Source organism: Gadus macrocephalus, chromosome 7 (genome assembly GCF_031168955.1).
Source record: "Gadus macrocephalus chromosome 7, ASM3116895v1".
Taxonomy (NCBI): Eukaryota; Metazoa; Chordata; class Actinopteri; order Gadiformes; family Gadidae; genus Gadus; species Gadus macrocephalus.
Window position 1 is genome coordinate 23,665,307 of NC_082388.1, and position 15,117 is coordinate 23,680,423.

Consider the following 15,117-nt stretch of genomic DNA (forward strand, 5'->3'; position numbering starts at 1 on the left):
TAAGACCAAAAACATTCATCCACATACGCACATGAAGGCATACATGAGTTCAACCATGATTTCACTCAAATTGTCTCACACCTTTGGCATAAATTCAGCACAAATATCAAGCATGTGTTGTGGCATCCCGCCACGTGGTCCTCGGCCTGGACGGGCCCGGGGTACCGTGGAGGACGGGGTGTACCACCCCCACCCACCAGCTGGCGATGGAGAGCAGCCCTTTCGGCACCCCAATCAGGGTGATTGGGGGACACCTGGCCGAAAGCACCGGAGCCATCTTAAAAGGAGGACCAGCACAGCACAGCACGGCTCGGGAGACCAGGAACAAGGACGTAGTAAGCGCTCTGGTCCACGAGCGGCTAGAGGCTCACGGAGACCCTCGAGACCGCGTCTGCATTGTCTGATTTAAGTTGTCTGCAATAAATGCCTGCCATGGCTAAAAACCCTACGCCAAGCGAGTTTTGTCAGTGGAACCCGGCTCATTTGGGTAGCGGGTTACCACAGTGTTTACTAATGCTCCCACATGGCAATTAGAAGTAAAATATATTGATGTGGTCGAAGATTTGTGAACTGACAAATTGTAACCCTGCATTGTTGGTCCCAGATCTGCTTTTGCATGTGGTGAACTCATCCTGTCAACAGACTGACGACACACTTGTTTTTTTGTGGCACTGTTCTTTCGTGAGCAGGTGGAGGATGGTGGGGTGTGGTCAATCGTGAATGATGAAATGATGGATGAAGAATTGATCTAAATAATTCCGGACAATATATAAAAGAGACGTTCTCCTCTTCAGTCCTCAGAAGTTGAATCCTTCTATCACCCAAACTCCAAGCTATCATTTTGATAAACTTGTTTGGTTGCCTTTTCTGTATTAGTTGGATTATTACAGAACAATTTGTCTTTTTTCAATGTACTGGTATTCCCGCATTATGGGTTTCTTTAGCGTTTGTTCCTCTGAACATGATGAAAGAGGAGGTTAATAACCACTATCTGAATTTCTGCTTTATACAATTACTTGAAAAGTAAGAACCCTTCCAAATATCCTGATCATGGACATGATGTCCCTGTGTGTGCTTGTCTATTTGAGTGTCTAAACGGTATATTTGTATGTATAGTGTCCCTTTGCTTTCAGATGGGAACTCCCTACATTCTGAATTCAGATAGGGCCATGCCGAACGACTTCCAACTACAGCAGAACTCTTCTACCACCAACGGGAACAGAGAGAATAAGTCGGGAGTTTATGTTGTCGTTTCTTTCATCCCATGCGTCATCTTCCTCTACATAAACTGTGTGATGCTGTACACACTGAGAAGCAAGCCTGTGTTCCGTGAGACCGCCCGTTACCTCCTGCTCTACAACCTCCTATTGGCTGAAACCTTACAGATGGCATTGGCTCAGATTATGTTTCTACTCGCTGTAGGCCTCGTGTTCATGACACGCTTAGTGTGCCTTCTAGTTGTTATACCGACCATAATTACCACCGTCACATCGCCATTCAGCCTGGCTGTGATGTCGTTGGAGAGATATGTGGCCGTGTGTTTCCCTCTGAGGTACGCCTGCATCGTCACTGTCCCCACCACATATGGGGCCATAGCCGTGGTGTGGGTCATCAGCTACGCCAACATGTTGATCAGAGTTATCATGTTAACGACTCTTGATTCCAGACCCTTTGGTCAGTTAATGGGCATTATCTGCACTAAGAGCACCCTATTCCAGTTGAAAATATTCTCTGAGTTTGAGAGTGGTTTTGTCTGTGCTGAGTTTGTGTCGGTGGGGCTGATAATTATCCTTTCCTACGTGGGAGTGATGGTGGCGGCCAAGGCCGCCTCCACTGACAGAGTGTCAGCCAATAAGGCTTCAAAGACAGTCCTGTTGCACATGATTCAGCTGAGCCTGAGTCTGTCATCTACCTTGGTAAACACGATACTGACAGGCCTCCATGGGAAAGTAGATGTGATCACTTTCAGGCATCTTCGGTTTTCTCTGTTCGTTTGCCTCATCAACCTCCCCAGGTGTCTTAGTTGTCTGATTTACGGCTTGAGGGATCAAATTATCAGACCGATTTTAATACGACACCTCAGATTAGGAATTAATTGCAAAATATTCAAGTTTTTCACTCAATATATAAATCAATAAGCGACCTTTCACCTGCTAACAGTAACCTTCGTTATGTTACGGAACACAACATAAAATGTAGACTATAATACACTTAATACATTTTCTGCAAATTTTTCGCTTTTAAAGGTGTAAAATAAAGAAAATAATTTAAAGTTACTGCTTTAACTTCACTTCTCCATATTCCAGCAACTCAAACCAAAACTCAGAATACACTAACCTTATTCTTGTATGAATGCATCTGACAGGAAGCAAGTACATAGGCCTTTACTTCAGTAAAATGTATTCCTGTTTCTTATAGAATATTTTAGTACATTTGTATTTTTTTGGTAGTCAAGTGCATATACAATTGCATCCAAACAAAATACATTCCTTAAGGTGCTTCTTAAATTAAGATCAACAAGAACCATGTGAAAGTACATTCTTGAAATGTTTGATTAGAAACTGCATCTCAAACTTTTATACCCAAGGCGTTAGAGCTTCTTCACCCTCTGCTGGGAGGTAAGGCTGCATGTTCATGTTGTGCAACCCAGTCCCCTTCTAAGTCGTTTTGAACATATAGAATGTTACAATGCTTGCCTATCAGTAAATAAAGGTCTTGAGTTAATATTTACTTGTTGAACATGTGTTTTTGTTATTGAGGGAATGGATGTAAATGTCTACTAGACAGACAACAGACAACCAAATGAAATGTGTTTCCTTTTAGTATCACAAAAAGGTTTTAATGGAAGGAGATGGAGGTGTGTAGTAGGAATAAGTTAAACCATCACTAATGGTATATAAAGGAGCATGAGATGTTGAGAAACATTAACAATTAATTATTTACATTCAAAATTAAAAGCATAACTTTTTATTCAATCAAAGTAGACTTTGCAATTTAAAATATTGCATTCAGAGGTGTTTCTACCAAAACACTTGTGCATTTATTTTTTTATATTGTCGGAATATAGAAATCTATTGCTGTGTTTGTATATTATATTAACAAGGCTGCTATGTATCTTGACCACTTATGGGAAAATGGTGCGAAATGTTGTTGATACCTCCATGAACCTCATCCCAAGTCCTGATCATACATAGAACGCTGAATGGCCGTAACACACACAGCTAATGAATTCCATTTGTTCACAACATAGACGAGAGTCAAAGGCACCACAAACTGAGTCAAAAACATGGAATCGATTTCATGATTCTCAAATGACCACAAGACAATGAAATATTAGTGTATTGTTTTCTCAGCAGGTTTAATCTCATACGTAATTCATGTCCAGCTCCAACACGTCGAAATCCATTCAGATCTGACATTTTATATTTAATTAGCAAAGTTACTGTATAAAACAGTGCTTCCATTAACCAGATATTATCAATGTTTTTTAGCCAACGCAGCTAATCTTTCCAACAGTAGATAAGTCCTACCTTATTACCATGCGTTGAACTCAAAACAGAACCAACTGATCTCAACAAAGAAGATCCATATCTTGGCCTTTTCCCATCATTAGCCTAAAGCTGAAAGATGATTACAATCATGTTAATACGCTTACTTTCACACTATGCTTGATAGCAGTATTAACCATTTCTTTGTCACCAACAGATTTGCTGTTGATTGAAAACCTTCATGAGATGAATTGGGACTTTCTGTCAGGAAAATGTCATGTTGGGGTTTGACTGTAGGGTAAGACCAAAAACATTCATCCACATACGCACATGAAGGCATACATGAGTTCAACCATGATTTCACTCAAATTGTCTCACACCTTTGGCATAAATTCAGCACAAATATCAAGCATGTGTTGTGGCATCCCGCCACGTGGTCCTCGGCCTGGACGGGCCCGGGGTACCGTGGAGGACGGGGTGTACCACCCCCACCCACCAGCTGGCGATGGAGAGCAGCCCTTTCGGCACCCCAATCAGGGTGATTGGGGGACACCTGGCCGAAAGCACCGGAGCCATCTTAAAAGGAGGACCAGCACAGCACAGCACGGCTCGGGAGACCAGGAACAAGGACGTAGTAAGCGCTCTGGTCCACGAGCGGCTAGAGGCTCACGGAGACCCTCGAGACCGCGTCTGCATTGTCTGATTTAAGTTGTCTGCAATAAATGCCTGCCATGGCTAAAAACCCTACGCCAAGCGAGTTTTGTCAGTGGAACCCGGCTCATTTGGGTAGCGGGTTACCACAGTGTTTACTAATGCTCCCACATGGCAATTAGAAGTAAAATATATTGATGTGGTCGAAGATTTGTGAACTGACAAATTGTAACCCTGCATTGTTGGTCCCAGATCTGCTTTTGCATGTGGTGAACTCATCCTGTCAACAGACTGACGACACACTTGTTTTTTTGTGGCACTGTTCTTTCGTGAGCAGGTGGAGGATGGTGGGGTGTGGTCAATCGTGAATGATGAAATGATGGATGAAGAATTGATCTAAATAATTCCGGACAATATATAAAAGAGACGTTCTCCTCTTCAGTCCTCAGAAGTTGAATCCTTCTATCACCCAAACTCCAAGCTATCATTTTGATAAACTTGTTTGGTTGCCTTTTCTGTATTAGTTGGATTATTACAGAACAATTTGTCTTTTTTCAATGTACTGGTATTCCCGCATTATGGGTTTCTTTAGCGTTTGTTCCTCTGAACATGATGAAAGAGGAGGTTAATAACCACTCTCTGAATTTCTGCTTTATACAATTACTTGAAAAGTAAGAACCCTTCCAAATATCCTGATCATGGACATTATGTCTCTGTGTGTGCTTGTCTATTTGAGTGTCTAAACTGTATATTTGTATACATAGTGTCCCTTTGCTTTCAGATGGGACCTCCCTACATTCTGAATTCAGATAGGGCCATGCCGAACGACTTCCAACTACAGCAGAATTCTTCTACCACCAACGGGAACAGAGAGAATAAGGCGGGAGTTTATGTTGTCGTTTCTTTCATCCCATGCGTCATCTTCCTCTACATAAACTGTGTGATGCTGTACACACTGAGAAGCAAGCCTGTGTTCCGTGAGACCTCCCGTTACCTCCTCCTCTACAACCTCCTATTGGCTGAAACCTTACAGATGATATTGGCTCAGATGATGTTTCTACTCGCTGTAGGCCTCGTGTTCATGACACGCTTAGTGTGCCTTCTAGTCCTTATACCGGCCATAATTACCACTGTCACATCGCCGTTCAGCCTGGCCGTGATGTCGTTGGAGAGATATGTGGCCGTGTGTTTCCCTCTGAGGTACGCCTGCATCGTCACGGTCCCCACCACATATGGGGCCATAGCCGTGGTGTGGGCCATCAGCTACGCCAACATGTTGATCAGAGTTATCATGTTAACGACTCTTGATTCCAGACCCTTTGGTCAGTTCATGGGCATTATCTGCGCTAAGAGCACCCTATTCCAGTTGAAAATATTCTCTGAGTTTGAGAGTGGTTTTGTCTGTGCTGAGTTTGTGTCGGTGGGCCTGATAATTATCCTTTCCTACGTGGGAGTGATGGTGGCGGCCAAGGCCGCCTCCACTGACAGATTGTCAGCCAATAAGGCTTCAAAGACAGTCCTGTTGCACATGATTCAGCTGGGCCTGAGTCTGTCATCTACCTTGGTAAACACGATACTGACAGGCCTACATGGGAAAGTAGATGCGATCACTTTCAGGCATCTTCGGTTTTCTCTGTTCGTTTGCCTCATCATCCTCCCCAGGTGTCTTAGTTGTCTGATTTACGGCTTGAGGGATCAAATTATCAGACCGATTTTAATACGACACCTCAGATTAGGAATTAATTGCGAAATATTCAAGTTTTACACTCAATATATAAATCAATAAGCAACCTTTCACCTGCTAACAGTAACCTTCGTTATGTTATGGAACACAACATAAAATGTAGACTATAATACACTTAATTCATTTTCTGCAAATTTTTCGCTTTTAAAGGTGTAAAATAAAGAAAATAATTTAAAGTTACTGCTTTAACTTCACTTCTCCATATTCCAGCAACTCAAACCAAAACTCAGAATACACTAAACTTATTCTTGTATTCTGTATTCTATGTATTCTATACATAGGCCTTTATAGGCCCATTATATCTCTGTATTCTATGCATCTGACAGGAAGAGCAAGTACATAGGCCTTTACTTCAGTAAAATGTGTTCCTGTTTCTTATAGAATATTTTAGTATATTTGTATTTTTTTGTTAGTCAAGTGCATACAATTGCATCCAAACAAAATACATTCCTTAAGGTGCTTCTTAAATTAAGATCAACAAGAACCATGTGAAAGTACATTCTTGAAATGTTTGATTAGAAACTGCATCTCAAACTTTTATACCCAAGGCGTTAGAGCTTCTTCACCCTCTGCTGGGAGGTAAGGCTGCATGTTCATGTTGTGTAACCCAGTCCCCTTCTAAGTCGTTTTGAACATATAGAATGTTACAATGATTGCCTATCAGTGAATAAAGGTCTTGAGTTAATATTTACATGTTTAACATGTGTTTTTGTTATTGAGGGAATGGATGTAAATGTCTACTAGACAGACAACAGACAACCAAATTAAATGTGTTTCCTTTAAGTATCACAAAAAGGTTTTAACACAACTGCCAATGGAAGGAGATGGAGGTGTGTAGTAGGAACAAGTTAACCACTAATGGTATCTAAAGGAGCATGAGATGTTTAGAAATATTTACATTTAATTAATTACATTCAAAATGAAATGCCAAACTTTTTATACAATCAAAGCGGGCTTTGCAATTTAAAATATTGCCTTTAAAGGATTTCATTGTACCAAAACACTTATAGTTATTTTTTTATGTTGTCGGAATATAGAAATCTATTGTTGTGTTTGTTCACTATATTACTAAGGCTGCTATGTATCTTTACTACTTCTGGGAAAAATTGCCCTAAATGTCCCTGATACCACCATGAACCTCATCCAAAGTCCTGATCATACATAGAACGCTGAATGTGTCACGGTTAGCGGGTGGCAGGCAGGCAGGTAGGACCCAATCGCAGACATTTCAGGTAAAAGGATAATTTATTAACTCAAAAGGCAAGGAACACGGGTGATGCAGGGAACACAGGTAGGACACAATCAGCACAAACTAAAATGATCAGACAAGGAGCAAAGGAAAGACAAGGGCTTAAATACCAAACACACACAGAACACGCAACGAGTAACAGCTGAAACACATTAGGGGAGGGAGCAGTAATCACACAGGAGGGAAACCTGACATGGGGAGAAACAAGACTGATACCAAAGTAAAACATGTAACACACCAAAACAAGACAAGGAAACCGACAGACCATGACAGAATGGCCATAACACACACAGCTAATGAATTCCATTTGTTCACAATCACAACATAGGCGAGAGTCAATGGCACCACAAACTGAGTTCAAAATATGGGATCGATGTCATGAATCTCAAATTGAGACAAGACATGAAATAGTACTTTAATGTCAAAAGTTGTATCTAGTATTTTTTCATTTCCAGCTCCGTCACATCAAAATAAATTCAGATTGGAACTTTTCAAATGTATTAGCGTACACAGTATGAAGCAATGCTTCCATTAAGCAGAAATTATGAATGCATTAAGTCACCACAGCTCATCTTTCAAACAGTAGATAGGTTCTTCTTTATTACCATGCGTCAAACTCCAAATAGAACCAACTGAACAGGACAAAAAAAGGCGCAAATATTTGCCTTTTCCCATCATATGCCTATGGTGGAAAGTTTATTAATTGATTACAATAATGTTATTATGCTTGCTCTCAGACCATGCTTGATAGCAGAATTATGTTTTTCTTTGTCACAAACAGATTAGCCTTTGGTGCAGAACCTTTAAAGATACATGGTTACTTATTCAAAGGAACATTTTATTTGTGTTGGGATTAGACTAAAAACATTTATCCAGATACAAACATGACGAAAAAAAATTAAAAATCGTCCCAGTAGTAAATGCATAGCAAATACCAAGCACGTTTATACAAAAACTACCACATGGCAATTAAAAAGTGAATGATATTGATTTTATCAAAGATTTGTGAACGGACAACTTTAACCACTGCATTTTGAGTCACCTGCTATCCTGTCAAGAGACCGATGAATTTTATTTTTTGTTGCACTGTTATTTCATAAGCAGGGACATTCTGGTGGGTGGGGCTCCAGTCCTTAATGATGTATGAATTGATGTATGAAGAGGTGTTCTAAGTATTTCAGTACAATTTATAAAAGAGCTTCACTCAGGAGTCCTCAGGAGTTTAACCAGAAGTTCACTCAAACTCTGAGATTGTTTTGTTGTAGCCTTTTTTGTATTCTGGTAATTCTGCATTATGGGTTTGTTTAGTTGACTTTCCTCCGAACATGATGCAAGGTGAATAAGTGCTTTTCACGATTACATAAAAAAAAAAGAATAATTTCAAATACATTGATCAAGGATGTTATGTCCCTGTGTGTTTGTCCAAACGTAATCTTTGTATATAATGTCATTCTGCTTTCAGATACATTCTGACTTGAGAGAAGGCCATGCAGAACCAATTCCAACTGCCACAGAACTCTTCTCCCTCTGAAGGGAACGGAGAGTACCTGGAGGGATATCGGGTTGTCTTCTCTATCGTCCCATGCGTCATCTTCCTCTACATAAACTGTGTGATGCTGTACACACTGAGAAGCAAGCCTGTGTTCCGTGAGACCTCCCGTTACCTCCTGCTCTACAACCTCCTATTGGCTGAAACCTTACAGATGATATTGGCTCAGATGATGTCTCTACTAAACGTTGGCATGGTGTTCATGACACGCTTAATGTGCCTACTAGTCCTTATACCGGCCATAATTACCACTATCACATCGCCGTTCAGCCTGGCCGTGATGTCGTTGGAGAGATATGTGGCCGTGTGTTTCCCTCTGAGGTACGCCAGCATCGTCACTGTCCCCACCACATATGGGGCCATAGCCGTGGTGTGGGCCATCAGCTACGCCAACATGTTGATCAGAGTTATCATGTTAATGACTCTTGATTCCAGACCCTTTGGTCAGTTCATGGGCGTTCCCTGCGGTAAAAACCCCATATTCCAGTTGAAAATATTCTCTGAGTTTGAGAGTGGTTTTGTCTGTGCTGAGTTTGTGTCGGTGGGCCTGATAATTATCTTTTCCTACGTGGGAGTGATGGTGGCGGCCAAGGCCGCCTCCACTGACAAATTGTCAGCCAATAAGGCTTCCAAGACAGTCCTGTTGCACATGATTCAGCTGGGCCTGAGTCTGTCGTCTTCCTTGGTAAGCACGATACTGACAGGCCTCCATGGGAAAGTAGATGTGATCACTTTCAGGCATCTTCGGTTTTCTCTGTTCGTTTGCTTCATCATCCTCCCCAGGTGTCTTAGTTGTCTGATTTACGGCTTGAGGGATCAAATTATCAGGCCGATCTTAATACGACACCTCAGACAAGGAATTAAAATGCTAAATATCCAAGTTATCCACTCAAGATATTAATCAATAAGCTAACAATGAACTTAATTATGCTACGGAACACAACATAAAATGTAAACTATGATACACTTAATAAATTCTCTGCACATTTTTTCGGTTTTAAGGTGTTAAATAAAGAAAGTAATTAAAAGTAATTACTTTTGCATCACTTCTCCATATTCCAGCAACTCAAACCAAAACTCAGAATACATTAACCTTATTCTTGTATGAATGCATCTGACAGGAAGCAAGTACATAGGCCTTTACTTCAGTAAAAAGTATTCCTGTTTCTTATAGAATATTTTAGTATATTTGTATTTTTTTGGTAGTCAAGTGCATATACAATTGCATCCAAACAAAATAAATTCCTTAAGGTGCTTCTTAAATTAAGATCATCAAGAACCATGTGAAAGTACATTCTTGAAATGTTTGATTAGAAACTGCATCTCAAACTTTTATACCCAAGGCGTTAGAGCTTCTTCACACTCTGCTGGGAGGTAAGGCTGCATGTTCATGTTGTGTAACCCAGTCCCCTTCTAAGTCGTTTTGAACATATAGAATGTTACAATGCTTGCCTATCAGTAAATAAAGGTCTTGAGTTAATATTTACATGTTGAACATGTGTTTTTGTTATTGAGGGAATGGATGTAAATGTCTACTAGACAGACAACAGACAACCAAATGAAATGTGTTTCCTTTTAGTATCACAAAAAGGTTTTAATGGAAGGAGATGGAGGTGTGTAGTAGGAATAAGTTAAACCATCACTAATGGTACATAAAGGAGCATGAGATGTTGAGAAACATTAACAATTAATTATTTACATTCAAAATTAAAAGCATAACTTTTTATTCAATCAAAGTAGACTTTGCAATTTAAAATATTGCATTCAGAGGTGTTTCTACCAAAACACTTGTACATTTATTTTTTTATATTGTCGGAATATAGAAATCTATTGCTGTGTTTGTATATTATATTAACAAGGCTGCTATGTATCTTGACCACTTATGGGAAAATGGTGCGAAATGTTGTTGATACCTCCATGAACCTCATCCCAAGTCCTGATCATACATAGAACGCTGAATGGCCGTAACACACACAGCTAATGAATTCCATTTGTTCACAACATAGACGAGAGTCAAAGGCACCACAAACTGAGTTTAAAATATGGAATCGATTTCATGATTCTCAAATGAACACAAGACAATGATATATTAGTGTATTGTTTTCTCAGCAGGTTTAATCTCATACGTAATTCATGTCCAGCTCCAACACGTCGAAATCCATTCAGATCTGACATTTTATATTTAATTAGCAAAGTTACTGTATAAAACAGTGCTTCCATTAACCAGATATTATCAATGTTTTTTAAGCAACCGCAGCTAATCTTTCCAACAGTAGATAAGTCCTACCTTATTACCATGCGTTGAACTCAAAACAGAACCAACTGATCTCAACAAAGAAGATCCATATCTTGGCCTTTTCCCATCATTAGCCTAAAGCTGAAAGATGATTACAATCATGTTAATACGCTTACTTTCACACTATGCTTGATAGCAGTATTAACCATTTCTTTGTCACCAACAGATTTGCTGTTGATTGAAAACCTTCATGAGATGAATTGGGACTTTCTGTCAGGAAAATGTTATGTTGGGGTTAGACTGTAGGGTAAGACCAAAAACATTCATCCACCTACGCCCATGAAGGCATACATGAGTTAAACAATGATTTCACTCAAATTGTCTCACACCTTTGGCATAAATTCAGCACAAATATCAAGCATGTGTTTACTAATGCTCCCACATGGCAATTAGAAGTAAAATATATTGATGTGGTCGAAGATTTGTGAACTGACAAATTGTAACCCTGCATTGTTGGTCCCAGATCTGCTTTTGCATGTGGTGAACTCATCCTGTCAACAGACTGACGACACACTTGTTTTTTTGTGGCACTGTTCTTTCGTGAGCAGGTGGAGGATGGTGGGGTGTGGTCAATCGTGAATGATGAAATGATGGATGAAGAATTGATCTAAATAATTCCGGACAATATATAAAAGAGACGTTCTCCTCTTCAGTCCTCAGAAGTTGAATCCTTCTATCACCCAAACTCCAAACTATCATTTTGATAAACTTGTTTGGTTGCCTTTTCTGTATTAGTTGGATTATTACAGAACAATTTGTCTTTTTTCAATGTACTGGTATTCCCGCATTATGGGTTTCTTTAGCGTTTGTTCCTCTGAACATGATGAAAGAGGAGGTTAATAACCACTCTCTGAATTTCTGCTTTATACAATTACTTGAAAAGTAAGAACCCTTCCAAATATCCTGATCATGGACATTATGTCCCTGTGTGTGCTTGTCTTTTTGAGTGTCTAAACGGTATATTTGTATACATAGTGTCCCTTTGCTTTCAGATGGGACCTCCCTACATTCTGAATTCAGATAGGGCCATGCCGAACGACTTCCAACTACAGCAGAATTCTTCTACCACCAACGGGAACAGAGAGAATAAGTCGGGAGTTTATGTTGTCGTTTCTTTCATCCCATGCGTCATCTTCCTCTACATAAACTGTGTGATGCTGTACACACTGAGAAGCAAGCCTGTGTTCCGTGAGACCTCCCGTTACCTCCTGCTCTACAACCTCCTATTGGCTGAAACCTTACAGATGATATTGGCTCAGATTATGTTTCTACTCGCTGTAGGCCTCGTGTTCATGACACGCTTAGTGTGCCTTCTAGTCCTTATACCGGCCATAATTACCACTGTCACATCGCCGTTCAGCCTGGCCGTGATGTCGTTGGAGAGATATGTGGCCGTGTGTTTCCCTCTGAGGTACGCCTGCATCGTCACGGTCCCCACCACATATGGGGCCATAGCCGTGGTGTGGGCCATCAGCTACGCCAACATGTTGATCAGAGTTATCATGTTAACGACTCTTGATTCCAGACCCTTTGGTCAGTTCATGGGCATTATCTGCGCTAAGAGCACCCTATTCCAGTTGAAAATATTCTCTGAGTTTGAGAGTGGTTTTGTCTGTGCTGAGTTTGTGTCGGTGGGCCTGATAATTATCCTTTCCTACGTGGGAGTGATGGTGGCGGCCAAGGCCGCCTCCACTGACAGATTGTCAGCCAATAAGGCTTCAAAGACAGTCCTGTTGCACATGATTCAGCTGGGCCTGAGTCTGTCATCTACCTTGGTAAACACGATACTGACAGGCCTACATGGGAAAGTAGATGCGATCACTTTCAGGCATCTTCGGTTTTCTCTGTTCGTTTGCCTCATCATCCTCCCCAGGTGTCTTAGTTGTCTGATTTACGGCTTGAGGGATCAAATTATCAGACCGATTTTAATACGACACCTCAGATTAGGAATTAATTGCGAAATATTCAAGTTTTACACTCAATATATAAATCAATAAGCAACCTTTCACCTGCTAACAGTAACCTTCGTTATGTTATGGAACACAACATAAAATGTAGACTATAATACACTTAATTCATTTTCTGCAAATTTTTCGCTTTTAAAGGTGTAAAATAAAGAAAATAATTTAAAGTTACTGCTTTAACTTCACTTCTCCATATTCCAGCAACTCAAACCAAAACTCAGAATACACTAAACTTATTCTTGTATTCTGTATTCTATGTATTCTATACATAGGCCTTTATAGGCCCATTATATCTCTGTATTCTATGCATCTGACAGGAAGAGCAAGTACATAGGCCTTTACTTCAGTAAAATGTGTTCCTGTTTCTTATAGAATATTTTAGTATATTTGTATTTTTTTGTTAGTCAAGTGCATACAATTGCATCCAAACAAAATACATTCCTTAAGGTGCTTCTTAAATTAAGATCAACAAGAACCATGTGAAAGTACATTCTTGAAATGTTTGATTAGAAACTGCATCTCAAACTTTTATACCCAAGGCGTTAGAGCTTCTTCACCCTCTGCTGGGAGGTAAGGCTGCATGTTCATGTTGTGTAACCCAGTCCCCTCCTAAGTCATTTTGAACATATAGAATGTTACAATGATTGCCTATCAGTGAATAAAGGTCTTGAGTTAATATTTACATGTTTAACATGTGTTTTTGTTATTGAGGGAATGGATGTAAATGTCTACTAGACAGACAACAGACAACCAAATTAAATGTGTTTCCTTTAAGTATCACAAAAAGGTTTTAACACAACTGCCAATGGAAGGAGATGGAGGTGTGTAGTAGGAACAAGTTAACCACTAATGGTATCTAAAGGAGCATGAGATGTTTAGAAATATTTACATTTAATTAATTACATTCAAAATGAAATGCCAAACTTTTTATACAATCAAAGCGGGCTTTGCAATTTAAAATATTGCCTTTAAAGGATTTCATTGTACCAAAACACTTATAGTTATTTTTTTATGTTGTCGGAATATAGAAATCTATTGTTGTGTTTGTTCACTATATTACTAAGGCTGCTATGTATCTTTACTACTTCTGGGAAAAATTGCCCTAAATGTCCCTGATACCACCATGAACCTCATCCAAAGTCCTGATCATACATAGAACGCTGAATGTGTCACGGTTAGCGGGTGGCAGGCAGGCAGGTAGGACCCAATCGCAGACATTTCAGGTAAAAGGATAATTTATTAACTCAAAAGGCAAGGAACACGGGTGATGCAGGGAACACAGGTAGGACACAATCAGCACAAACTAAAATGATCAGACAAGGAGCAAAGGAAAGACAAGGGCTTAAATACCAAACACACACAGAACACGCAACGAGTAACAGCTGAAACACATTAGGGGAGGGAGCAGTAATCACACAGGAGGGAAACCTGACATGGGGAGAAACAAGACTGATACCAAAGTAAAACATGTAACACACCAAAACAAGACAAGGAAACCGACAGACCATGACAGAATGGCCATAACACACACAGCTAATGAATTCCATTTGTTCACAATCACAACATAGGCGAGAGTCAATGGCACCACAAACTGAGTTCAAAATATGGGATCGATGTCATGAATCTCAAATTGAGACAAGACATGAAATAGTACTTTAATGTCAAAAGTTGTATCTAGTATTTTTTCATTTCCAGCTCCGTCACATCAAAATAAATTCAGATTGGAACTTTTCAAATGTATTAGCGTACACAGTATGAAGCAATGCTTCCATTAAGCAGAAATTATGAATGCATTAAGTCACCACAGCTCATCTTTCAAACAGTAGATAGGTTCTTCTTTATTACCATGCGTCAAACTCCAAATAGAACCAACTGAACAGGACAAAAAAAGGCGCAAATATTTGCCTTTTCCCATCATATGCCTATGGTGGAAAGTTTATTAATTGATTACAATAATGTTATTATGCTTGCTCTCAGACCATGCTTGATAGCAGAATTATGTTTTTCTTTGTCACAAACAGATTAGCCTTTGGTGCAGAACCTTTAAAGATACATGGTTACTTATTCAAAGGAACATTTTATTTGTGTTGGGATTAGACTAAAAACATTTATCCAGATACAAACATGACGAAAAAAAATTAAAAATCGTCCCAGTAGTAAATGCATAGCAAATACC

At 39.7% G+C, this 15,117-nt stretch overlaps 4 protein-coding genes across 4 annotated transcripts; all 4 read left to right on the top strand.

Annotated features, from left to right (window-relative positions):
• Positions 1-1,169: 1,169 nt before the first annotated feature.
• LOC132461419 (odorant receptor 131-2-like) lies at positions 1,170-2,138 on the top strand. The gene has a single exon (XM_060056506.1). The coding sequence runs from the start codon at positions 1,170-1,172 to the stop codon at positions 2,136-2,138; it is 969 nt and encodes a 322-aa protein (XP_059912489.1).
• Positions 2,139-4,956: 2,818 nt separating this feature from the next.
• Positions 4,957-5,925, top strand: LOC132461420 (odorant receptor 131-2-like). Its single transcript, XM_060056507.1, has one exon. The coding sequence runs from the start codon at positions 4,957-4,959 to the stop codon at positions 5,923-5,925; it is 969 nt and encodes a 322-aa protein (XP_059912490.1).
• A 2,411-nt stretch (positions 5,926-8,336) lies between these two features.
• LOC132461421 (odorant receptor 131-2-like) lies at positions 8,337-9,582 on the top strand. The gene has a single exon (XM_060056508.1). It carries the CDS (start codon positions 8,620-8,622, stop codon positions 9,580-9,582), a length of 963 nt encoding a protein of 320 aa, XP_059912491.1. The 5' UTR covers positions 8,337-8,619.
• Positions 9,583-11,922: 2,340 nt separating this feature from the next.
• On the top strand, positions 11,923-12,974 carry LOC132461422 (odorant receptor 131-2-like). Its single transcript, XM_060056509.1, has one exon. The coding sequence runs from the start codon at positions 11,970-11,972 to the stop codon at positions 12,972-12,974; it is 1,005 nt and encodes a 334-aa protein (XP_059912492.1). The 5' UTR covers positions 11,923-11,969.
• Positions 12,975-15,117: the final 2,143 nt, after the last annotated feature.